Raw genomic sequence first — 27,208 nt, forward strand, 5'->3', positions numbered from 1 at the left:
ATCTCCCGTTATTTCCCAAGTAGGAGCTGGCAACCTTAACAGGAAACGTAATGATAACATAGACAAGAGTCTCGTAGCGCATTTAAGACTAATATTTAATAAGTTGATAAAAGCAGCAGCCATTAGCTGATATGATTTAAAGAGATGATTCTTTTATTTGTTTGTTTGTGTACTTATTATTGGATTTATGCACCGCCCTTCTCTAAAAGGCTCATGGCCCATATTCATTCTTTCTAAATCTAGTTTGATTGGATCAGGCCTTCTCCCTGTCAAAGAACTGGATAGCAATATTTAAAATCACATTCTATTTCTTATGTTGAGGTGAGAGACGTATTTTGTGAGTGCATTATCATTAGTGTTCTGGTGGTCTCTCGTGTGCCTACGTAGACTCTTCTGACACTCTGAGATTACTGCTAATCTATTCTGGAGAATATGAGCATAGAAATGTGTCCATCGAGAAATATTTTATCTGTTGTTTAAAAAGTCAAATCTTGCACATTACAAAGGTTAATGCAAGCTGAGGGACTTTCCATTTATTTTTTCCCCCTATCACTTCAGGCCTTTCCTTCTAAAGAGGAAATACAAAAGGTCCCACTTAATCACTAAATGCTGTAATGGTGCTGATGAATGGATCATGGTTATGAATTAGGTGCACAGGCAGAAGCTGATGAGTCATGGGGAAGAGAGCTTTAATGCTTCTTGGCAGTACTTGCAAGAAAATCGAATGGCTGAAACGTCTGCTTTTGTTGCTCATCTGGTCAGCACAAAATGGGAGAAAAATGGAAAATGTCAACCCTTTTAGAATAGTTTCTTTTCTTCAATTTTCTGCTAGAAAATTATCTTCTGAAGCAGGAGTGAATGTTGCAGACTTTCAGTAGAAATCCTTGTGTTTTTTTTTTCAGTTATACTTCCAAGAAGGGAAGGGGCATGCATTTCAGCAAGAAGAGATTATGTATGCTTTTGAAAGTTCTTCTGCACTATGGCTCTGCTTTCTTTTCTTTCATTGCCAGCCTGGAATACCACAGTGGCCATTTAAAATGTATCTTTCCAATTTTGTTAAATGCTAAGTGCAAAACCGACCTGCAGGAAGTTCTGTGAAATTTATACAGGATCTAGTATTAGTGCAGAACTGCTTCCTGAGAAGGTTTTTAATTTCTGTTCACAACTTGAGCAGAACCACAGGTGACATAGGAAATCTGTGAGGAGGATCTCCCCCTTTATTTACGTACTAGATGTTTATCCTGTTCATTTTCCAATGAGCTCAGGGCAGCATAAGTATATTTCATCCTTCTTACAGCTCTGAAAGGAAGGTTTGGCTGAGAGAGAGAGAGTTGGGTGTCAAAGGTCAACCAACAGTTGTAGCATATATTCATATACTCTGTTATACCACACTGGCTTTTTAAGTGATGGCGTTCTCAGATTCCCCCTCACCCCCCATTTGGATCAGGTCCATGGAAGGGATTATGTAATTTTTCCCTACTTGGACCATTTTCCTGATGCAAATCATACATACATTCAAGTACTTGTATAGGATAGTCTGTCTCAGCAAAAATGCTAGTGAAAATTTGCAGTACCATTTTGATTAGACCCCATGACAAGGCCCAAACAAGTGTAAAGTATTCTTTGGCAAATGATAGCTCTGTTATATCACCTCTGAATCCCTAAAGGTTTGTGAGCCAGCAGCTGTCCTTCATGGACAGAAAAGATCATGTGAATGTGATGCATGCCCTGATAACAGCTAATATAGATGTGCTCTATGTGGAGCTGATCTTGACTGTCCAGAAGCTACAGCTGGTACAGAATCCTGCAGCCAGAGTGTTGAGAGGGTCACAGGGTGTAATGGTTAAGAGCAGGTGGTCTCTAATCTGGAGAACCAGGTTTTATTCCCCACTTCACATGAACAGCAAACTCTTACCTGATGAGCTGGATTTGTTTTCTCAGTCTTACACATGAAACCTTGGGCTAGTCACCTTGACTTTGGGCTAGTCACAGTTCTCTCTGAACTCTCTCAGCCCTGCCTACTTCATAAGGTGTCTGTTGTGGGGAGAAGGGAAAAAAAGTTTGTAAGCCATTTGAGTCTCTTTCCAGGAGAGAAAGGGGGAGTATAAATCCAAGCTCTTCTTCCAGTATAAACCTGCTTGTACAGTTTGGCCATCATTGGGCAGGGGGGGGGGGACTGCTTTGGTTGTCCCAGCTATATGGAAGCTAATCTAAGCAAGGGTCTTCTCTGCCTTGGCAACAAAACTTTGGAACTCTCTTCCAGGGAGATTTGTCTGTCTCCTTCTGTTGGTGTCTTTTGCCAGCAGGAAAATACTTTTTTGCTTCATCTGGCATACTCCCTAATAATGGTTACTGGTCCTCCATCTTGTATTGTTTGTTTTTATATTTTAATTATAATTTTGATTAAGTTTTGTTTAAATGTATTATTTTTCATGTTTGTTGTCTTGCATACCCTGATCTGGTGAAAAGGTGGCATAATAAAGCATGTTAAATAGATAAGAGTTGCAGCAATTGCTCTTTGGCTTGATATAATTCAGCTTTAACTCCCCCTTTCATTGTATATAAAGAAGAATGGCAGCATTCTAGGATTGCACATATGCAGGTCTCCCTGCCATTAAACACTAGATTATAAATGAAGCAAGGGGACTTGTTTTTTCTTGCCTGTGTTGTGAAGCACAGGACTTTCGGTAGCTCGAAAGTAGTTCTTGATAGGAAACAGCTCACTTTCAGTGACAGCCATGGAAGAACATAAAAAGGATAGAGGAGAGCTGCCACATGAGTTATAGATATCTCTGGTATTTTCTTAGTGTGCAAGAGGCTTTCCCGAGCTGAAGGATGTGATTAAAGCATGAAAATTAACTTCTCTAACAAGATTTGCACTGGTACTTGTACAAAACGTATTTTAAGGCAATTGGTTCAGGCCATAAAGAGTTTTAGAGCTACACTAAGAGACCTTTAATGCATATTTGTATTTACAAGGGTGGGATGGCTTCCATAGTAACTACAGTAATTGAAATTCTCCTAATATTTAAATAACAAAGGCAGATCACTGAGCTAGTTTAATAAAATGAAGATATAAATCACTGACATGATCTTAGCGAAATTGAATGAGGGGTTTAAATATTTTATTGCTACTATAAATTCATATTTTCCAGAGGGGATTGCAGGAAAAAGGATTAAAGAAATTTATATTAATAATAGTGGGTTCTGTTATAACCCTTAGCCGGCAAGAATTATCCCCTAAAGCCATAATAATCTCTCTTATTAACTTGTTTGTAGAATTCCAGAATACGCACAGAATGTTATTGGGCTCAGTGGTTGTGAGTTGCTGCTGTGAATTAAAAAAAAGAAATAAACAGGGAATCATGAGTATTTATGTGTACCATTGCTTGGAAGTCAGCGTACAGTGTTGTCAGGATGTCCTTTGTCATTAATCTGGTTCACAAATAACAGTCGTCCCACCTGCCATTATGGAATCATAGTGCCAGATCTGCATTTTTAAAAGTGGATCAAAGTACAAAATTATGCCCCCCCCCATATATACCTATTTTTTCTTGATTTATGTGTGTATAATCCAGTTCTTTTAGACAATAGAATAAATTATGTTGACCTCTATGAACTATTAATAAATAATTACACTTTTACATTTGATCTATAATGCTTGAATATTCCCTCAATTCGTCTACACACATTAAAAACTATCTGAAGGAGAAAATTGTTTAGCCCAGCCTTTCCCAACCATTTTTTAAAAAATACATTACACATAACTTGGGAAACACCAATCATACTTCATGTGCCTTTAAGCCAGCTCTTCTGGGCAATTCAGCCTACCCCATCCTCTACAGGGTCTGCAACCTGCAGCTCTCCAGATGTTCATGGACTACAAATCCCATCAGCCTCTGCCAGCATGGCCAATTGACCATGCTGGCAGGGGCTGATGGGAATTGTAGTCCATGAACATCTGGAGATCTGCAGGTTGCAGACCCCTTCTGGCCTAGCAGCAGCCTAATCAGGGGAGGGGGTATCCATGCTGCAGAACAAGCCATCTCTTCTTTGCAGTTGGGTCTCCCCTACCTCCTAGCAGCAACCTAATTGAGGGAATGAGAGCACAAACTGCAGAAGGATCTATCTCTGCTGGGCAGTTGAGCCTCCCCCACCTCCTAGCAGCCGGAACGGAGTGCACGCACTGCAGAACAAGCCATCTAATCTGGGCAATTGAGCCTTCCCCAACCTTGCCACCACCTCCTCTCTGCCCACTCTCTGGAGCACCTGCCATGTTCTGCCCCCCAAGTGAATCTGTTTGAGGTGCCCTGTACTTGGCTAGGATGGAGTGGGGGAGACACAAGCCAGGTTCAACAGTTCTTACAGTGGGTTTATTACTTGAGAGAAACAAGACCCTAACTCCTCCCTTGGGTCTATCTAAGAGTACTTGCTTGTCTTGAGCAGGTTTGAAGCTGTAGGCTGTGTCTTCTCTTGGTTGCTTTCAAGAAAGTCCATTGTGTCTTGCTTCCTTTCAGTTCTTTCATTCTTTGTCTAGTTCAGGGGTAGGGAACTACAGTTCAGGAACTACAATTCCCATCAGCCTCTGTCAGCATGGCTTGACTTCTCTGTGGACCACCATATAATCATATGGACATCATGGATATTCTGGTATCCAACTACCCTTAACACCTCACTCTGACTGACTGGCTAGAAATAAAACAGGGGATTGCTGGGTAAAGAAAGGAAGCTGCCTATTGGGAAATGTCTTAAACGGACAGGGGCTAACTAAATACCCTCCCATAGAAGACTTAACAATGAACTAAAACCATGCTAACTATGGGGAAACTAAACCTTAATGGGGAAATAACAAAAGCCTCTGTGGGGGCATAACATGCCACCCTCACCCCCTTTAGATCCAGCCCTATGGAATCATAACTGTGTAAATCAAAACCTCTATTCAGAAAATCTGTAGACTGCCAAGATTGCCTTGATGCCAGTTCCTTGGAAAAAAAAAAGCAAATGCCATACAATAACCTTGTTCCTTGCATACATGTATCATCCATGTGGAAGTGCTGTGACACATCTCCACTTGAGTGAGTTCCACTACATGCCCTGTGTGAGAAGCCACACATGCTGTAGGATGCAGACCATAACACAAATAGTTTTAAAAAATCATTTTGTAGTATCAACCCTTTTGCAACCTTAAGGCCTGCTTCTTTTGTTAGTGTGGTTGTCAGTGTGGTTGCTGCTGGAAACTTAAATCACATGGGTGCCTTTTTCTTTGATTGGCAACTCTCACGTGACTCATGCAGATTCAAACATTGCCAGAGAAACTGCTGAAATGAAATATTTATTGACAGTTTTAGAAATCTGTTCAAGTCATAGCCCCTCTACGCACAACTTTATGCACAACAGTGTAGTGGGGAACAGGGATAAACACGCTGGCCCTGATCTCTTCTACACATGATCACTGGTTTGTGAGCACAGAGTCTGCTCACACAGTCAACCTATGTATGTGGACTCTGTGTTTGTGATCAGGAATGTTTGAAAATGCAGCATTCCCAGGCACAAGGAGAAAGCCCTTGCATATACAATCTATGTACATGAGCCATCATTTATGTGTATTCAGGGGTGGAACCAGCACACATGCCCACACACCCCTGTATGCCCCTAAGATTTTAATAGATATAGTGACATGTTTCGAGGGCTTGTGTGTGCACTCCATTCAAGAGTTCATAGAAGGTGCTTGAATTGCAAGGGGTCCGTATTCCCTTTCTCTTGTGGATGGACTGCTTAACTACTGTTTTAGATGGCTCTCCTATTCAAGAGCCCCTCCTATTTCAACTGTTCTCTGCTATGTTTTTTTGGGCTGTAATTCTGGCTGAGGAGAGTGGTCTGACTTCCAGTGCTTTGTTTACTCTGTCCATATTCACTCATGTTATGGCCTACATAGGAGCTCTCTTTATTGAGCTGCCTATCTGCCTGCCCCTAACCCACACCTGGTTCAGTCAGATATTCCATCTGCACCCCTGGTCCCCCCCCCCACCTCGACAGTCTGTCCAGTCTCTACTAGATATACTTGCTGAGATATGATGCTGTCAGTCAGTCAGTCAGTCAGTCAGACAAACAAACAAACGAATAAACAAATAAATTTGCAGCCCTTTAAAACTTCCTTTATTCCTGGGGCAATGTTAGCATCCTAAAGAAGCCTGCTCCCAAGGGAAGGAGTTTATATTTTTGCACTTCAGCTGGGGAATGGAGAGGGCTGAGGAAGGCCAATTCAGATGTCAGTCAAAAAGGCTGGGTCCTGTTTGTTTGGACTGGAGGCAGTGGTGGGATTCAGCAGGTTCACACCACTTCGGCAGAACCGGTTGTTAAAATGGTGCTTGCGAACAACCAGTTGTTAAATTATTTAAATTCCATCACCAGAACCAGTTGTTAAATTATTTGAATCCCACCACTGACTGGAGGCCCTACTGGGGAGGGAGGAAAAAGCAGAACTGCCTGAGAATAAAGGTTAACGACGAGCTGGTATGTTTGCTTCATGAAGTTCAGGAACGGAGAATTAAAGTAAAGAAGAAAAGCCTGTAAGTTCCATGCTTCAACTGAGGGTGGCCAGGAGAGATTCCAAACCAGAACATGTGTAGAGATTTCACTGGCTCAGCAGAATTTGTTTATTGAGAGGAATAATCTGATATTCTTCATTGGTGCCCTGTGCTATCCATCCTGTAAGGCCTTCCTTGGGGAAGTCTGCTAGGCAGGTATGCCCTTTCTGGTCCCCATAGTAAGAACAAATAGAAGAAAGAGTTAGTGTTTAATGTCTGGGGCTGGTTTTGGGGTGGGTAAATGAGGAACTTAAAATTGTGTGTGTAAGAACAAAGCCTTTGTTCTTCCATTCAGTGCAGGTGAGCAGGAGTTGGAGGTTTTTGGTTTTGTCACTCTCTGTAGCCTGAAATGAAAAAGGCACAAGGTTTTTCTGATGGTTGTGCAAGTGTCCTGATAAACCTGGCTCACAATGAAATGAAAAGCAGCGCCTCCACTGTTTTTCAAGTCAGCTTCCTCGTCTATTTGCATCTTGTGTTTGAGAGGAGGGATTCTCCACTGCTTGAAAAAGAAATCCCAGCAGGGTTTCCTCTCTTTTGGCAGAGCTGATCGAGACACGTTTAACATAGCCACTCTTTCTAAAACAGTGGTTTCTGAAGGCACATCCACGGCCAAAAACAGGACCCTGTGCGACACTTGGGAGGCATTCCACAATCACATGTGTTCTATATGAATAATTTGTACACACTCTGAAAGAACAGAATCGGGTGTGGCTTACGAGGATCAGTGAGAGAGGCTAAACTTTGAGGCAGGTGTCAAGGGTATGAGTACATTTAAACCATCTGCTTTTTACGTAATTCTTTTGTGCCTTCCAGAAAGATGCTTTTATGCACTTCGGTCCTGGATGCACTCGCACGCCTGCGCCTTTTGCTACATGAAGCGGTTGTTCCTTTTTTAAAGGTTGAGCTGCAAGCAGCACATTCCAAGATGATGCTGTATTTGTTTGAAGCACGCAGCATAGAGTTCACTCTGGATCCTCTTTCTCTGAAACCTCATCATATCTTACTGTTGATGGGTGTTCTTCTCTGCCCCCTACATAGTTGGATGCAAGAAACCATTGGGATTACGTTATCCATTCGCTCAGGGATACAGTTTCTGCTTCATGCCGAAGTTCCCAAAATAGCCCCCTGGAGCTCTTCCTTCCCAATTGTAGTGAACTTATTTTTTCCTATATAGATGAAGGCTGTCCATATTGCTTACTCTTGAAGTTGTCAGCGCTGCAGTAATGCCACCGAGATTGCTACAAAATGACATAAGACATTCCTTCCAGAGGTTGTACACATAGGCATGCTGGAATGAATTTTAAATTTAGAGCTCCTAATGGCTGACCAACATTTACACTCTCAGCTTTTGAAGAGGCAGTAAAGCTGGCTTATTCAGACAGTCCATATTTTAATGTGCAAAATGAAATCATCTGATGGGAAGGGTTTATGAGCTACCCGTGCTTTGAACGGTATCTCTTTAGCAAGAATGATACTTGGAGATTTGGAATGTGAATTGCCAAGATGCCAGTCATAATTCTTTATTGCTATTAGATTGCTAATGATGCCTTGGGTTTCACTCCTTTATATTTTCCTCTGCCACAAAGCATTGCTGGATACAAGTCTACCTTTTATAATGGTAATATTATCCTACAGTTGCTACATCAAAACATAAATATGAATTGGAGAAAAGCCCTTAAATTAAGATGGCAGGAGCCCTGTTGTGCCGAGTTATAAGCTACAGTACTGCAGTCAAAAGCTCTCTATTCACAAGATGAGTTGGATCCCGACTAAAATCACTTTCAGGTAGTCAGCACAAGGTTGACTCCGCCTTCCGTCCTTCTTTGGCTGGTAAAATGAATACCCAACTTGCTGGGGGTAAAGTGTAGAGGACTGGGGAAGGCAATGGCAAACCACCCCATAAACACAGTCTGGCTAGTAAACGTCATGATGTGACGTCACCCGGTGGTTCAGTAATGACCTGGTGCTTGCACCGTTTAAAAATTAAGGTGGCAAACAATAATGGTGAAATAAACTTGCAAAATAGTTTTTAAACATGCAGGCAGGGACTGATGGGAATCGTAGTCCATGAACATTTGGAGGGCCAGAGTTGGACACACCTGGAGTAGACAATACTAATCCTGATGTACCAATGTAAGGCATCTTCATCTGTGTTCATATATGGAGAAAGACCTTTAATATTTTGACATCTAGTGACTGTACAGGAATAATATCGGTAATGGTCTCTGCGGCTTATGGCAAGGATGTAATTGCAACCAGAGGAGCGAGGTAGTCAGTTTTTAAACATTATTTGTTACTGGTTTGTGTAGCCACACCACTCTGTAATTTGAGAAAGGGAATCACTGTATAATTCTTGACTGTCTTTTTTGCCTTTCTCTGCTTGTGAGTGTCTCTGAATGTTTGACTTTAGATGGGGAGTAACTGTGTAGCCGATACCTTGAATAAGCAGAAAAGCTCAAGTAATAGGTGTCATGGAAGTTTGCAGAACAGAGGGTAAAATGACTTGTTCTGGAACAGGGCAACGTAGCATAAGCAGTTGGACCACAGACGGATGACACTAATAAAAGGAGAAAATCCACTGTGAATTTTATTAGTCAGTAAATGTTTGGAGCGGAGACTGCAAAAATGAACATTTTACACAGTGAGATATAACACATATTGGAGTAATGACCCACCTGAGGAGAAAGGCAGGCTTGCTTATCTGTTTGGGATGGGATAGGTAGAAGTGCTGGAGATGGCATGTTTGTAAACTCATGTTTCCATCGCTCTTTTGTAGAAACAATTTTGTCTTTATCTTTGTCATTCCTATGGCATCCAATTTGGAACCAAGGATAATGCCATTTTGCCTGTATTCTGGGCTCACAAACCTGACCCAGTGGAGTTCCTTTGCCTTTTAGTTAACTATGCATTCAGAAAATGTTTGCTGCTGTAGTGTTTATAGCTGCAAAGAGAGGCAAATCCCCACATTTTGTTGTTGTTGAAAAACTAAAGGCAATCTGAGTATGGGAGAGAAGCTCCTAAAACCCTTAAATGAATACTCACTCTAGCAAGCTGGGCATATATAGTTCAGCTTTACTGATGTTATAATCTGTTGAGAAAGTGACTACCATGCTTTAAATAACGGACAGGCCTTTTTGGTTGAAGAGCCATGGGCATTTTTCAAGTGTAGTGAATAGCATGCAATAACTTAATCTTTCAGTAATCTTCTCCTGCTTGGTATTGCATCCATACTTCTTATGTCTAGCAAAAGACTATGCCCCTTCCAGACTAGGTGATTGCTCTATTGGATGGAATCCATTTTGTTATGTTGTAGAATACTACTGTGGCAGAGGCACACTGCAATAGTTTAGATATTTCAGTAAACCATGGCTTGGAGCAGTTTCCAGGTTATCAGTGACTTCCATTTTAGCCCCAAGTTGCCGTACTTTGTCATTACATTCTTGTTGGCAAGTGGTAGTTTGCACATCCCATCTACATCAGGATTCCAGTCTGGCTTGAATCTGGTTTGCAATCCTAGATTGGCAGGGTGACAGTGGAGAAAAGGGAGCCCATGTGCACCAAGTTCAGCACTATGTGAACAAACTGTAGTTTGGCGTTACATCTGACCCTTCCTTGAGTTATGCCTCTACCTCCTGTTAAAGATGCCCTTTTAAATACAGGAATATGGATCAAATCGAGTTGGTCATTAAAAGGTACAACCTGGCTTTGGAACTAACATTTTAGTTTATATTGCTAGTTTCTCACTGCTCTTATCACCTTTTGAATTTGCTTTTGTGAATGGCCTTTCCTCATGAACTATTCCTCTTCTGGTTGGCTTTGCAGCACTATAAGTCCACTCTTGAGTTTGCTTGTTCCCATTTGAAATATTTTCGTTTGGCTAAATAAAACAATGACAACACTAGGTAATTGATATGGTGGAACAGAATGTAGAAGGTTGCTGGAACATCAGCTGAGGTCAAGTTCCTTGAGTCATGTGCTAACATTCATGAATGCTGTGCCGCATATCGTTGTTTGAGGACAGTCTTCTATTTGATCAAGTCGGAAAATGAAATCAAATAGTAGAATGTGTTTCCTAGTTCTCTCAGAGAGAGCAAGGACGGGGCACATTTTTCATGTAACTATGCAGCTACTTGAAAGAACAACTTTGTTTATAAAGCTTTAGTGTAAGACTACAGGGGGAAATTATATTCTTCATGCGAAGCCTGATCTGAAGCTAATGACAAGATTCTCCTATTCCTGCAGAGTGATTTGCTACAGAGAAGGTAGTCTTTCTGCTGGTTTTGACACTGTAAAAGGAATTGTAACCCCCTGTCTCCTCGCTGGATAAGGAGAACATAAAACCTCCACAGATTTTATTTTTCAGCAGTTTTAAAAACTGCACAAAGCAATAGGCCCCGAAAGTTCAGACTTGCCAGTGTTCATGACTTAGAGCATACTTTCAAATGGTACAATTGGAAGTAAAGAAGTAAGTGTAAATGAAGAGGTAACAAAATGAAGTGGGGAAGTTATCTCCCTAGTCACGAAGGCATAAGATAAGGATGCTGTAGAAATGTATATTAAAATACATTTATGCTAGCATCATATAATAAAACCATAATGGACAAAACTATCCAAACATCCTAAAAATAATCCACAAACTGAATAAGGACATTTATATGGTAGTTAGCAACAAACCAAGTAACAGGAAACTTGGAAACGTAATAGTCAGACAGTGATCTGGGGAGGGCAGGACCTCTGACCACAGGTCCAGGAGAATAAAAATATGTCTAAAACTTGAAAGAGAAGCCAGGAGAGAGGTAATGGGATAAAATTGGGGTGCTGCAGTGGAGAAGGTCTTGTTCTGGTTCCCTCTCAGGTTCTTTGTCTAAGGCCAAGTTAGGCTTCAAAGGCACAGTGCTGTAGCTGCCACAGGGACATCCGGGGACAAATGCCCCGGGTTCCCCTGTGGGAGTCACATGGGGGGGTGGAAAAATTGCCCCCACACTTCCAGGAAGTATGAGGCCCAGCCACGCCCCTCCTCCTTCCTGGAAGTGGCTGGGCCTTGACGTAACGTGTGCATGCCGCCTGAGCCAAGCCCAGGATTAGGCTCGCACTCGTTAGCTGGCCTCCAGCCATGGGCGTGCTTGCCGTCTCTCTGGCCCACCAGCACAGATTCGGGGGGAAAGGTACATCACTGGCTCTCCCCTGGTCCATGGCTTGTAAAGGCCCATCACTGGCTCTCCCCTGGCTCTCTCAGCCTCCCACCCATTCCCAGTATGCCTCCCTGCCCATGAATCACAGGATCCATAGGCAGAGCAAGCTCTCCCAGCCTCCCCCGCCCATCCCCAGAACACTTCCCTGCCCATAGATCACAGGATGCAGGACAGAGCAAGTTCTCCCAGCCTCCCCCTCATCCCCAGCCTCCCCCTCATCCCCAGCATGCCTCCCTGCCCATGGATCGCAGGACCATTGCTGTGTTCAGATTTGTGAGTTGGGGCATGTTCTATAATGTGATGGTGACTTTGAAATGACCTGGTGCAAAAAAAAATGTTGTTTGGCTGTGATGGGGGAGGGCAGTTGCCTACACGGGGGGTGGGGGCATCAAACTCAGATTTTGCCCCGGGCTCCATTTTTTCTTAGCTACACCTCTGCAAAGGTAAGAAACCAATATTTTGAATTGTTCCTGAAGATCAAGAGGAAGCCAGTAAAGGTCTTTCAGAATGGACCAGACATGTTCCCAATGTCCAGCTGTCGTCACCAGCCTTACCACTGTGTTCTGGATCAACCGCAGTTGAGATCAGGTCTGGAGATTATGATTGTTGTGGTTGGCATGCTTGCAGGAGGGGCTGTGTAAGCAAGCTCTCCCACCCCCAACACCTCATTGGGAAAATGTGTTAAATGCTTAGGAAAAAAGGGAAAGCCATGCAATAAAGTGTCCCCCCGTCCGTCCGCCCCCCCCCCCCGATCTCTGTAGAAGCCCTTGAATGAGTGTCTGTTATTTCTTGGTTAGGTCTAGAAAATCCAAGCATGTCTGAGAAACCTTTAGGAATCTCTCAAGTGTAAAACTCGCTTGTCGTGCCAGTTAACATTGTCTTTAATCTGCTTCGCAATATAACAAGGCCAAAGTATAAGAAAGAAAATGCGTTTCCTTTGTTTAATGTTTGTTACCAGTACTTGAGTACCCTAGATATTGTGTACTATGTTTTCAAAACTCTTGAGTAAGGAGGAGTCTAATCTGAAGTGAGGGGGGCAAAGGGCTCCCCCTCAGCACCAATTGCCAGAGCATCAAAAATATTCATTCTGTCATATTTTCAATTTACATGTCATTACTGCTGGAAAATCCTTTATTTGCGGTAAATGCCGTTTTATGCATTGCATAGCTGGAACATTGCATTTGCATACCATTGTTTAAACTAGCAATTTGAAAAGCTCAACTATAAGAAAGACACTCGCGTTAGGGAGGCGTGTTGTCACTAGATACCATGGTAGTGAATTACATCGCTGGGAAGTGCTATTTTTGTTTCTTGAGCCCCTGGCAATAACATCTTTTTCGGATCAGCTCCTGTTTCCTTCGTTACCTCTGGCGTATACGTAGTTGCAGAACCTTATGTTCCTCTTGCCCCTCGTGCTAGCTAACTAGCCATGTTGCAGGGTGGTTCACCACACTTCCGTATCACACTTCATTTGTTTTCCTTACATCTATGAAGCTGTTAACAGTTCTCTAATTGGTAGCTCCTTAGGTGACCCAAAATATGTGGGCTATGCAAGTCCACTGAACATCTACAGCAAAATGTATTAACTTTACAACAGAAATATAGATTCTGTGGGGAAAGGTCCCTATAGTGTAAGGATTTGTGTACATTAAGAGCACATAGGCTGTTGGGTAAATGTTATGGGATTTAAGCAAGTTGGATGACAAAAAATTATTTTTAAAATAATACGATTTTTTAATTTAAATCAGATTTTTAAAAGGCCTTTTGAGGAAAAAAATTATCTAAAGATGTTTAAATAGTTTTCTATTTGATGCATTAAAATCCAAGGGTTATTCTATTTAATGCATTATAATCCAAGGGTTAACAGGGATTAATTTTGAATTATGTAGCATGAGAATGTATATTCATGCAATGTTTAATTTTGGGGGGTAAATGAATTCCAGCAATCCATTCAAACTACCATGCTCTTCCAGAGATTTCTGTAAGATTATTTTGAGCAGTTTTTCCACCTAGAAGATCTTATCACTCATGCATGGTTTTTGCAGTTCTCAGAACTGTGAATTTGTGTCTGCAGAGATAACATGCCTCTTCTTCACAGTACAAATGTTATAAAATAAAACACACAGAGTTGCAAAAAAGACCTTTATCCCATTTTCCCTTTGCAAATCTATTTACACAGAATCAACCCTTTCCCTCTTTAAGTGCTAATTTTCAAGAAGTTCAATTATTGCTTTGAGTGGACTAAATCGGCACAAGTGTGAGGATGGAGGGGCAAGCAGTAAAAATGAAAGTGAAGCAGAATATTCCACAAGTCTTGGGAGTTTTGTGCATATAGTCTGGGTAAGGGTTTATTATATGATTAACCCTTTCTGAACAAGTCACCTAGAATGATTCCAGAAGTTTACAATCCCCACCCCTTTACCATGATGTTTGTCTTCACTCACCTTCCCCAACTGTCTCATGGCTGCCATAAGGGGTTTAAGAAAATTATTTTGGACTATTCGTAGAAATGACACTTCATTGATTCTTGGCTTCGATTCTCCGTGGCTCCATCTTAACTGATGCATTGTAGATTCCATCAAGCAACAACCAAAAAACCCCACAGGATTGAGAAAAATAAAGAGGGGAGGAGGAAAGGAGTGAAGTCAGGGATGTGAAAAAGTGGCGCCAGGAGGAAGTTGGGCAACATCACAGAGGTGTGAAAAATGGCTGCGGGAAAAATAAAACATAGGTTCCTTCTGCACAGGTCAATAAATGGGTTAATGGGTTAATGACAGTATAAAACCCATTTTGGGGGGAGACTCCCTGTGTTCCCTCCCCACATCAGGTTTTTCAAGAATCGCACTATCCACAATTCTTTTTAAATAGCCCAGGTTGTAGCCGGTTCTGAGTGAACAGCTGGGCAGGAGGGGTTCATAATGTGGCTGCGTGTTCCATTTTTCTTTTCTTCCCTGCCGGGCATCTGTATAGCCACACAGGTGCACAGGGTCGTAACATGCATCAGCATGGCTGTGGGGGTCCAGCTGTGCATTCCTCCGTAGTGGGAGGTAGGTTTTAAAATAATGCACCTCTGTGCAAAGGCACGACGGCAACCCGCATTGCTTCTGTGGGTTCTGTTCGCTGCCTGCACGGAGGCATGCGAACGCACCGACTGGACAGCAGGCTGCTTTATCTTGACTGCAACCCACTGTACTCTTGCTCTGCGGAAGGGGCCATAAATATGACAGCAAAGTGAGAGAAGACAGCTTGGAAATGTTTCAGTCCAATAAATCATTGTAAAGTTGTTGTTTTTTTAAAAAAATGTAGAAAAAGTTGCTTGGAAACATTTTCAGAACGATGGGTGAAAAACAGTGCGGACCTCCACAGAGGAAACATTTTATTTCCATCTTGAAAACACTGTAAGTTTCTTGTATAGAAAGGACCATTCTCTCCCTGGAGGAGAAAATCTATACTGGCAGCATGCCATTAAAAAGACCAAATTTGAGAATATTTTGAAGTTCCTCTAGCTACAGGCAAGGCAGATATTATTTTAAAAAATGAAACTGTCACCTGGTTTTAAATATTAAGATTATACCAGTAAAAATGAGTCTTTATGTAGAAACAGTGACGTATTTGCCTAGGGAACATGGGGTACCCTATGTCCCCGGGCGCCCCCTAGTGGAGTGCTCACCAAACTCAGGGCGCACCAAACTCAGGTTTTGTCACTGGGCTCCAGTTTGTCCAGATACGCCTCTGTGTAGAAAACTATGATTGAAATCAAATCTTGCTAACTAGTGATTTAAATTGTGATTTAAATCCAGTTTACCCTGGATTTAAGTAATTTTGCACTCAACATTTGCTTTGTGTTTCTGCATTAAAACAGGGTGGTCATTCTGTAGCCTGTGAAGGCCAACTGTGCATAGTTCCAGTTGTCGGCAGCTGCCAAGAGTCAGAACCTGCCTTGATATTAACCATGAACGAGGCTTTCCTTTCTTTATAATAAAACTTATTCTAGAGGGATTGCCAAGTTAGTATGTGGAAGCTAAAACAAAAGGGGAAACTCTGTGGCTTCTAAAAACTAGCAAATTTACTGTAATGTACACTTTAGTGGGCATGGGCCCTCACCTCTGACAAAGGGGACTTAACCTCACAAAAGCTGATGCCACAATAAACGTGTTAGTCTTTAATGTGCCGTGAAGCTCTTTTCATTCTTTTAAGTGAAACTACATTCTGTGACTTACAGATTCTTCAAAAGGTGAGCCCCTTCCAGAATCTAAAGAATCCAGAAGCTTTTATAATTCCCGAAGCCTAAAGAAAGCCCAAAATATTCTGAGAGACCCGTCTCATCCAGCACACTCTCTTTTTGAACTGTTACCATCCGGCAGACGATACAGGTCTATCAAAACTAGGACAAAGAGGCTTAGAGACAGCTTCTACTCTAGAGCTGTGGCTATGCTAAACTCCGCGGCTTTGTGTTGATGTGTTTGGGGCTGTGTAGGGATGGGTGGAGGAAGGGGAAAGTGAGGATGGGGTATGAGTCTGAAATTGTGTGCATCGAGGAATGCTGCTGTAAATTTCGTTGTGCGTGCACAATGACAATAAATGCTTATGCTTATGCTTTTACTTGGATGTCAAAAATTTCCCTGTTGAAATGTATCATCAGTACAGCCTTGTGTATGTTCTATGCACACTACCAGTGCCACAATGTTCGGGAGCTAAACTGTGACTTTTAGAATGGTGGCCCTACTTTTTATTGAAGTTAGCTGAGGTCTTTGGCTGGGATCTCAGAGTCTCCTTAGCATATTTCCTGCTTGTTAAAATGCCTCCTGTATCTTTCATGAAACCGTTATGTTGTTGTATATCTCTTCCCCTTTTCCTGAACTGAGAGGGAAACTGTTCCTGCAGAACAGCTGCTTGAAATGGGAAAAATAACCTTTGCATAATGAAATCCTTCTTATCTGGCCATGAATTTGCTTCCTTCCTTCCAGGCAGATTGTGTGCTACTTCTAGCTTCCTGTCTCTCTGGGGGTTTCATTCTACTAAAAAAAAAGATTAATACTGAGCAGCCCTCGGACTTTATGGAAAGCTGTCCTGTATTAGGAGGAGTTCTCCTCCTTCTCCTGTATGCAACTTTGAAAAGACTGAGCAGGAGAAAGAACCTGGTGCATGTAAAGCTGGTCAGCGCTTTCCTTGACAATGTGCCAAAAGTTCCGTTAGTCTGAAGGTAGTGCAGTGAAGAGACAATAATTTTGTAAATGGGAGCGTACATGAAGCAGAAATTTTCCAGTGTCGTTAATTGTAGCGGATGAGCTTCTGGGTTTTTTCCTTGCCCTCCGGACAAGATGCACTTTGTTAAATTGGGACTGTCGCAACTGTTTTGCTTCTGTCTCTTTCTCCCTTTTGAAATGGGCTTGGAAACACAAAAGATTGCTAAACGAGGACAGGCAATCTCAACCTGCTGTAAAAAATGTAGGTCTTTCCAAAACCATCTGGCAACCTTTGCTTTTTCTTTTTGCAGCAGGGCTGAGCAAGGGTTTGCATGCGACATTTTGAAAACAACATTTGAGCAGAGCAGTGAGAGCAATGTAAAGAGTTTTGTCGCCGAAGTCTGTTGTCAGGGGCAGGCGATGAATAGTGTGTTTTACCCATTCATTCACACAATCTGAAGATTTAATTAAACTTAAGATTTCTTACGAGAAGTGTGATGATCTGTTGATTCCCCATCTGCTTGCCTCTGTTGTTCCTGGGGGTCAGGAACAGAATTTCAAAAGACTGAATGGATGAAGGCATGGCCTCACTTTAAGTGCCCTTAAGTCTTTGGAACTGTGTGCTTGGATACATGCCATTATTTTAAAACAATTTTCTTTTTATCTTAGAGCCGAGGTCCCCAACTTTTTGTGCCAGCAGACACATTTGGAAGTCTGATACATCATGGTGGGCGCAGTCGCAAAATGGCTGCCATAAAATGCTTGCTGAGCAAGCAGAGCCAGAACAAAATGGCTGCTGCCACTTTTCTTTAGTCACACAGTAAAAGTCTCATGCTGGAGTGGCAGCTCCTGCCAAAGCAAGATTAAAAAAAAATCTGCACAGCAGATCAGACCTTCAGTGGCAATCACAATGATTGCTGGGCAGAAGTCCCACTTGGCACTGCCTGCTTTCTAAAAATACTTGGTGGGCACCAAGAAAACTGTCACTGGGCGCTGTGGACGTTGTGGACCTCTGGCTTGCAGATTATGCTCTGTCTCTCAGTCCATATCTCCAGTGTGCACATGAAGTTTGAAAGTATATTCAGGAGTCAGCCGCAAGCAAGAGTTTCCTGTTATGATGTTGGGAAATGCTTGATATATACAGCACTGGAAGCTTTCTTTGGTCAGAAATTTATGTGCACCTTTTGATCACTATGTTTGGTTGCAGTTCTTGCAGCAGATAGATATATGTACATACGTGTGGAAGAGGGTGTTCCACTCCCACTGCAGTCCATCGAGCTCCCCAACATTTTGTTTCTTGGAGTCTCTGCAGAGGGAGGTGGGAATCAGAAATTGCTGCTCCCTCTGCCATATATGTACATACATGTGAAAGAGGGTGTTCCACTCCCACTGCAGTCCATCGAGCTCCCCAACATTTTGTTTCTTGGAGTCTCTGCAGCGGGAATCAGAAATTGCTGCTCCCTCTGCCAAAGATTTGCCATGAAGCCTTTGGAAATGTATAGATAAGTAGCAGATATCTTTGCAGTCTTCATTAAGCTCGGGGTTGGCTGCTGTGCTTTAGCCGTGATTGTGAGCAATAGGCCCTCTAACTGTTCCCCACCTCTGGGCGGAAGTTCCATACGACCGAGTGGAACTTTGCCACCTGTGAGAGCTCTCCCTGCCAGATGGCTGCCCAATCTGTGCAGCACCAATGTGGTGTCTGTGTGACTGCGTGGCTTACAGGGAGCATTGATTGTGAGCAACGTTACAAAGGATTAGGGTCTGTGGGACTCGGTGGCTCTTTTTCTGAGTAACCATGCTTAGAATTGTTCCGTTCTTCATAGCTCTTTGCTGACCAGAATATAAACTGGACATGTTTAGTTTATGTCTCTGCTGCCCTTTGCTCTCATTTTGGTTAGATGGTGGTTGGGTCTTGTGGCCTTATTTTGTCACATGCATTAATTCAGTTATAGCTGTCTCTCCATACATATTGCATAATATCTTTTTAAGTATTATTATCTTTTTAGGTTATTACAGTCCAAAGCTTTTACTGGGCACTCCTTACCATTCCATTAAAAGTCTATCCATTTATAATACAGTAAGACACTTGCAGCCACTTACAAAATGACACTATGGAGATTGCATTAATGAAAACATCTGTTTGCTTTTATATTATAAATTCTGTCTTAGACTCTGTTCGTTTTATCCTCACACATAAATTGGAGGGAAACCAGAATAATAGTGTGCTTAGAGATTACAAAGAAGATTGACAAGGAATAAGCCATATTGTAACTTGCACAGTTAGAGGCACCTATCTTATTTCTTTCCTATGTATGCATGATGCTATTTTCTGGTGGTTTGGTACTGGCTGTAAACTAATGTAAAGCATAGTGGTTGTTCTGTTCCCCAAGTAAAACAGTCTTAGGTGCCCTGTATTTGGCCAGAACAGAGTGGGAGACTCATAAGCAAGGTGTAACGGTTCCCCCCCCCCCCCCAAAGTTTATTGTTTAGAAGAATTGAGACCCTAACTCTTTCCAGTACTTGCTTGACTGGAACAACTTGACTGGAACAACTTGAAGCTTGAGACTTTTATTCTTTCTTAAATTTTTCCAAGAAAGTCCACTTTGTGCTTTCTCTTGGTTCCTTCATTGTCCTTTATCTGGATTCTACTTTGTGTTAACAGCTTAAACTTAATGTTCTATGGACTATACACCATAGACTATGCACCATAGACGTAAGAGATAATGCAGCCTTCCAACTCCACTGGCACCTCAGACTGAGCTAAACAGGGGGACTACTGGGTAATGAAAGGAAGACTGTCTCTAGGGGGATTTCTTAAAGGGACAGGGTCTAACTATAGTTCCCTCCCTTAGAACACTATACGAAATAACTAAACCCATTGTAACTATAGGGACAACTGAGACTTAATAAAGAAAATAATAAGAGCTTTTCTAGGGGCATGACAGTGGTGGTGGCTGAACAGGAAGGCTTAATTAAATGTCAATTACAACTTGGTTATACCAATGCTTCCGAAAGGCAGACTGTCTATAATGGGTCTCTTCGCATATCTTCTGGCAGTCCATTCCACAGGGTTCAGACAGCAATGGACCATGCTCAGAAATGAACTGCAACCACTTGTACTTTGGTTTGTGTTAAGAGAGTTAGCACACATTACATAGGAGATCATAAAGGTTTGTGATGAGCGTTTTTCTTTATGGGCGCTGGCATTCATTTGGCTTGATAGTCACAGTGCAACAGTTCTTTTGTTACCCAGATGATTTTATTTTTAATTTTCCATTTCTTCTCCTCTCTTAAAAAATGCTTTTCTTTCTTGTTCCTTTCAGTGTGAAGATGGTACTGATGTGGACCAGTGGCGACACTTTCAAGACTGTGTACTTCCTTCTCAACCAAGCTCCTTTCCAGTTCTCCATTTGTGGACTTCTCCAGGTCTTTGTGGATATGGCCATCCTGATGCAGGTTTACTTCTTCAGCTGCTACCCCCAGAAGCCAACTTCACACCCAACACACCCAGCCAGTACAAAGGCTCTTTGAAACACAAGGTGGAGGCGTCTGTAAGTCAGCAGAGTTCGGAACCAGTGTTTCAGCTTCAGCTTTTAAATACTGCATTTCTAAAGGGCTGGAAGAAGAAGAAGAAGAATACATGGAAAGGGTATCATATCTGGCATTATTTCGAAGCACTGGTGTTCCTTGGGTTGCAAGCCCATTGGAGTGGATTTTTCCCTTTGGAGTTCCAGTGAGGGGTGTCATTTTTGTATCTATGTATATAACTATGAGTTTTAATTGCCTGTATCTATAAGTATGTGCATGTATGTATGCGCACAAGCATACTCGCAAAGGCTGGATTTTTGTGTTTTCGTTGCTATTTAAAAAGAACAGTTCAGCCATAAGAATCAGAGAATATTTTGTCTGAACCTTTTATCTATTTATATAAAATATGGGTATGTTTAGAGCTTTTGGAATATCTGTTAAGTATTTCTGATAGAGCTGACGAAGGGGATGTATTCATCAACAGTATAAATACGAAGCTGGCTTTTAAAATGGTGGGTGCAATTGATCAAAGATGGGTGAGTTACTGGGGTGGGAAGAGACTGGAGCTGGGAAAAGAGGAGTAGTGAATGGCAGAAAGAATCCTATTTTATCAGTTATAAACGTATTGATAAGAACATTCCCATGTACACTGCTGGACCAGTGTGACCGGGAGATAGTTCACAATTAGTCAGATGCGGTGTGTGGTAAAATCAGAAGTATAAATTAGATGTTAACTTGGTGACGTAAGAACGGAGGGAAGGAAGAAGTTTAACATCACGTGGTAGTACTCTTTTTTCTGAAATAGAGGGCTGAGGGAATAATGTCTAGCAAACAGTGTTAAAAGTAAGGTTTATGACAGGGACTATATAAAAGTGACAAAGATGGAAAGAAATACAATTTGTAGTTTAGGCCTTATGTACACTCCTTGTGCCAGAATATTTATATCAGATAAAAAACAGCAAAGTTACATAGCTTACGACTCTTCAATATAGGCACAGTGAAATGGCTCATACCAGTGAGGCATTGGCTGCATTGGGAATATTGTCAGTATAAGTGCATCTTAAACTAGGAAACACTACCTGGTTCTGAGAAAGAGAGAGCAGGGTAATGGAGAAGGTGGCCATTTTGAGGAATTTTTATATAGGGCTGGCCTCTTCTTTTTCTAAAAAGGAAGCTGAACCTTGACATTTCTTTACATATTATTTAAGGCCAAATCAGGTCATTTTGTGCTCTTGGACAAAACTTTTGCAGTAGCCGATTGTTGTATTCCTATGCCCGTCGCTTAAGGAAGTCCACGAAGACTCCCTAAGAAGGTGAGAATGAAACAGTAGCAGGGGGACCACATATGAATTGTGTGTGGCGCATATGAGGGACAGGGAGGGTGCGTGTGTAAAGCATCCTTTCAGAGGTCTGCATGTCGCTTTCTGCAACTTTGGACTTGAAAACTCAAGAACCGCAGAGTTGAATTTTGAAGCTGTTTGGCTAGTTTCCAAGAAGAGCTTGCTCTGACCTTCTAAGATGCAAGCTGACTTTTCAGTTGTGTTCCGCTTCAGGAAGTATTCCATCATCTTCAAAGAAATCTGTGGTGGCCCAGAAATGTATATTCTTCACTGCTCCAGAAATTCCGCTACAGGATGGCAATTTAGGTCAGCAGTAGATATCTGCTGAATGGCTGTTCTTATTATTTGTAACTGGTCCAAAGGATATTTTACTTTGTGCACCTGCAGCTCTGATCTACTAAAAGCTGAACTGCCCTCAGCTGGACCTCTTCCCTGCCTGATGCATTTGGCTGCGCCAAATTCCTCTCTCTGCCAAAGAGACAGCAAGATTTCATCACTGCAGTGCAATGAGAAAACCTATCAGGAGCTTTTGTTTGCAAAGAATCGTTTGCCTTCTGCATTTTAATAGATTTTCTTTCCAGACGTTTCATTTGTCAAGTACAGAAAAACCTCACGCTGGCTGGGCTTCCTCTTCTACAAGTGAAATCCGCCATGTCCAAGGGGCAAATTTTGCCAATATGGCAGCTGGATAAAAAGGAGATCAGCCTGTCTTACAATGAAGGGTGGGCATCTCCTGCTCTGCAGCAGCAGGTAGCGGCTCTTTCCCTGCCTGTAACTGGCAAATAAACCAAATCTCAGGAAAGCTGGTTCATTGAGAGCTTGGTGTGAAGCACGATGGTTGACCTTTGACCATGATGGTTGACCTTTGGCTCCTTTGCTTATTTCCTTATGCCTGAAGTGACCTTACCAAGCTAATGTTGCGTGGCATGGCAGAATACGAATGTTCCATTGCTTTCCTTTTGCACAGATGTTCTGGCTGTAGGAGCATCTGGGCATTTCTTTTCTAAATTGTAAGTTTCCACCATGGTTCTGTTTCCCTGGTATGCAGCTGTAACGAGGACTGTATTTCTACAAGATTTCTTACAATAGCTTGCAATGCTGGGGTTTCTATTTTATGAAATGGCCTCCTTGCTCCCGCCATTTATCTTTGAAAAGGGAGTGAAAATAATTAAGCTAGTGTGTATGCATTTGCTTTGCCTGTGAAAATGCATATATCTCTGATGCCTCTTTGTGTAAAAACAAGTATTATCTGAGGTAAAATTAATAGTATCCCCTCTTTCCGTTTTTCTTCCTTCTTCTTGGATGTTGTGGGCAGGTTCTTACATGTTGATTATCCAGAATGCAGGCTCTATGGATACATGTCCTTCCCAGAATTGCTGCAAATGCCAGGTGAAAAGAGAGTAGGTTTGTGACAGAAAGGTACTTTTATTGTGCAGCATTGAAAAAGCTGGGGCTCATGGCAGCAAACTTCACTGATTTTAAGATTGCAAAAGATTTAGGGGAAGAGTCAAATACCTCTTTTAAGACATATGCCATTGATCAACATCATTTAACTCCAGTGAGATCGCAGATATCTAAGGTGCCTTTTAGAAGATTCTCAATCATGTGGGCAGTTTTGTATCCATCTCCTATATAGCCGGGAGAATGTTTAAATATCCCAACTGTGTGACTGGGTCTGACTTGCTGAGGCTTTTCTCACAGAGTTGGCATTCCCATTGGATGTTGATTCAGTGGAAAGGACTCCTATTTGTCATTTAAATATTCTCCCAACCAAGTGGAGTTGCTGTTGGATAAGCAGTAGCTGTGTTGGAAGAATATCTAAATGGCACCTCGGCAGCCAGCTGATCCCTTTTAAAGTTACATTTTTTTTAATGTGTAAAAGAAATCTCTGTTAATAGTGATCATCGCAGTTTAGATGTCAATAATTTTAACTGCATCTTTGTTGAATGTATGGTATATTTTGATGACAGTTGCACTCTGTTTATCAGTTACAATGATTTTTTTAAAAAATAAATGGATCAATTATGCACCTCTTTTATTATTTGTTTTTGTTCTTTCATTGTAAGATGGGAAGGAAGTGGAGGTTGAAATAATTGTAGAATGTTAGTAGAAATCAGAGTCACTTTTTTTACAAAATTGAGGATATCCGTGTGTGTGCGTGCGCGTGTGTATGTGCATGCTCCTTCATATTTACATAGAGACAAACCAGAATTTACGCTAAGGTTTCCAGGACAGTAGGTCTTTAAATGTTTGGCCTCGATTTATGGCAGGTATTACAGAATCTTCACATCTTCAACAGCATCATGTCCCCTTCTGCACTGCTCAGTCTGTCCAAAACACCAAAGTTACTTCTTTATTATTTGCAGACCGCTTTTAAAATCTGGTACTTTAAATATGTATTTTGCATATGGATCGCTGAAGCCAAGTTCTTTGGCTAAAACCAGAGGCGTAGCAAGGGGGAAAAGTGCCCGGTGTGCTAGTGCGGCCTCTGCCCTGCCCTGGAATGCTCCACCATTCCCCCAGAATGCCCTCGCCACACCCCGGTGCGTTGCGCCCCCCCCCCATTCCCTTGGAGCTACGCTTCTGCTTAAGACATTGTGTAAGCCTGAGCAGTGCTTTGAACCAAGATTGAAAATCTCTTCATTGAACCACATCAGTTCTCATGTTAATTCAAGCAACAAATTGGCCAATTTGGTAAAAGTAACTGATTCTTTTAAGGCACATTCTGTTTAATAAATGTAGTCCACTAGTTTATGTAGCAAAGAAAAGAATTGCTACATCACTGCTCTGCTGTTCTCCATAAATTTAAAAAAGTATTCATTTGATTTATATCTTGCACTATCTTGTGTGTTCAAAACTGTTGTTTTTTTCAAATATATTTCCATCTCCAAAGCGTTCAGTCTAAATAAATAGATATAATTTTAATTTAGAAGGGCTCAATCCCAGGATTAGGGACGATGCAATCTCCGACGGTCCCCTTAAGGTAAATGAATCTTTCCTAGGTCCTGAAACATCCTTCTTCTTTAGCAGCAGCATTAATGATAGTGAAATCCTTCAGAAAAGATTTTGGGAAGGGGGGCTGGATGAGGACAGTCCCAAGCATGGAACTATGGAAGGTAAATGGGTCTTCACTACCAGATCTTGAATATCCCTGGAAGTCAAACAAGGCTGTGTTCTACCCCCTCATCTATTCCATCTCTGTATCAATGCCTTAGCCCTGCCATTCTCCCAAAATGGAAAAATAAAATGTCCCCGTACTTCTCTATGCAGACGATGCCCTACTTTTTCCTTGTACCAGTGATGGCCTCAAATGCTACCTTCATGCATTCACAACTTAGTTTTCTCACTATTAATTTTGATAAATCTAAAAAGATGGTCTTCTCAAAGAGGTGGAAGTGCTTCAAATGGGAAGTTGAGGATACAGAGATTGGGCAAGTTAAAAAGTTCAAGTACTTGGGACTGAACTTTAATTGTAATTTTAGCTGGACACTCCAAAGAGCCCGAGTTGTTAACCTAGCTTTGCCTAGCTTTGGCAAATTACAAAATTTTGTTTCCATCAAGGAAACCAACTTTTCCCTGCCATTATGACCATCTGTAGAGTGAAAGTCGTCCCACAACCTCTTTACAGCATTCCTGTGTGGATTCATGCATATAGTAGCACAATCGAACATCCAGAGACTCATTTTCTTTGACAAATAGTGAGAATGCCCAGATGTGTTGGTTACCATTTGCGCAGAAAACAAGCAATCTCTTGTGGAAGCAAATGCCTGGATAACCACCATCAAATACTGGCTGCATGTGCTTTTTAATTCTCAGCCTCTGAGTTTACTCTTTTCCATGTTAGAAGATACTTATCAATCCAGTTGGCACAGAAAAATTCTACGTATGATTCGATCCATTGGTGTTGACCTTGATCTTTTGATATAGCCTGACCAAGCTAGCATCTTGAGAGCAATAACACTAAGCATGCAAGATCATGAAATAGTAACTGTATTCCCTCATGAACCAAAAATTTGTTCTCCCCAATATCTAGGTATACAGTTTAACCATACTACTACTCTATCTTATTTGTCTGCTGTTGACTTATAGACATGACTTCATGTTGGCTAAACTGAACTCTTTTCCATTGTCTGTCCTCTCTGAAAAATTCCTCCGTGTTCCTCCCTCTGAAATACTCTGCTCCCGTGGAGGGGAAACCCCAAATTCAATTTCCCACCTACTCTTTCATGTCAGCTTTATAATGACCTGCAAGAGAAATTAATCACACCAGCAAAACCAAGACATCTTTATGTTAAAAAAAAGCAACTAACTTTTCTTCTGTCGGACAAAGACTCAGTACTTACTGGCTCTGTTGCTAAATTTCTCACTGGTGCTAAAAATGAAGGCCTGTGAAAAAACTTGAAATTGGCTGTTCATTTATTGAACTTTTACTTTTTAATTTTGTAGTTTTAACACAATCAATCCTAACTTATTTTCTGCATGTCAGTAAAGGTATTTGATTTGAATATCTCTGATCAACAAGTTGAACTTGATCCAGTCAGTCATGTTTAAAGCCTCTTTAAATCAGTAGGCCTGGCTGTCTTTCTCAGCACTCAGGTCACCGGACAACAACAAAAACATATAAAATTATTGGTGCACCTGGAAAAAATTGAAGATGTTTTAAAGCATCTGCCTGTCTTGTATAGCAGAACGTATATGTAAGAATGCTACTGCAGTAAAAAGAAATTGTGTGTGTGTGCGTTGGGGGGGGGGGGGAGTTTCTACTTGGCTACATGGGCCAAATCTCCAGCAATTCAATCCTGGATTAAATTCATTTGCACTCATGGTTTAGAATCCCTCTACAGTCCCTTCCTAATTTATGTGTTGCTAAGGTCTAAAACCTGAGCCAATCCTAGACTCTGTGCTTGATGATTTGCTCTCCGAAAGACCGATAATCTAAAGATTCAAAAGGTTCCATATGAAATCGGCTTGTACACCAGCTTGGCCTGTTGTTTCATTTCCCTTGACTTTTACCAAATGCCACAGTATTGTCTTTAATCCAGCCAACAATTTTTTGGGGGTGTAAAGTAGAAAAATGACATTTCATTTATCTAGGACAGCAAATGCAACCGAGACAGCTCTGCTTGTGCTAACTGCCATTATCTAAGGCTCCCGCTGGCATAGTAGTAAATGGATTAAAGCGCCAGCTGATGCTATTTTACTGTGGAAATTATAATATTTTATTAGATTTCTCCAGCAGCAAGTGCCTGGTGGAAACACAAAAATACGAAAGCCTACAGTTACCTGAAATAGAAGTGGTGGATGGTGATTCTTCCAAAGCTAAAAGCAAGGCAAGCTTGTTGCTCCGAGACATAATTATATCTTGACTGAATTTC

At 41.7% G+C, this 27,208-nt stretch overlaps 1 protein-coding gene across 2 annotated transcripts in view; it reads left to right on the forward strand.

Moving 5' to 3' along the window:
- The window catches only part of SLC66A2 (solute carrier family 66 member 2), a 71,795-nt gene extending 47,926 nt beyond the window's left edge, over nucleotides 1-23,869 (forward strand). For both annotated transcript variants that reach the window (XM_048508140.1, XM_048508141.1), the window contains one exon: nucleotides 20,289-23,869. In XM_048508140.1, the coding sequence (XP_048364097.1) occupies nucleotides 20,289-20,496 (208 nt within the window). In that variant the 3' untranslated portion in view covers nucleotides 20,497-23,869. The remainder of the gene's footprint in view (nucleotides 1-20,288) is intronic.
- Nucleotides 23,870-27,208: the final 3,339 nt, after the last annotated feature.

This window comes from Sphaerodactylus townsendi, linkage group LG09, assembly GCF_021028975.2.
Source record: "Sphaerodactylus townsendi isolate TG3544 linkage group LG09, MPM_Stown_v2.3, whole genome shotgun sequence".
Lineage (NCBI taxonomy): Eukaryota > Metazoa > Chordata > Lepidosauria > Squamata > Sphaerodactylidae > Sphaerodactylus > Sphaerodactylus townsendi.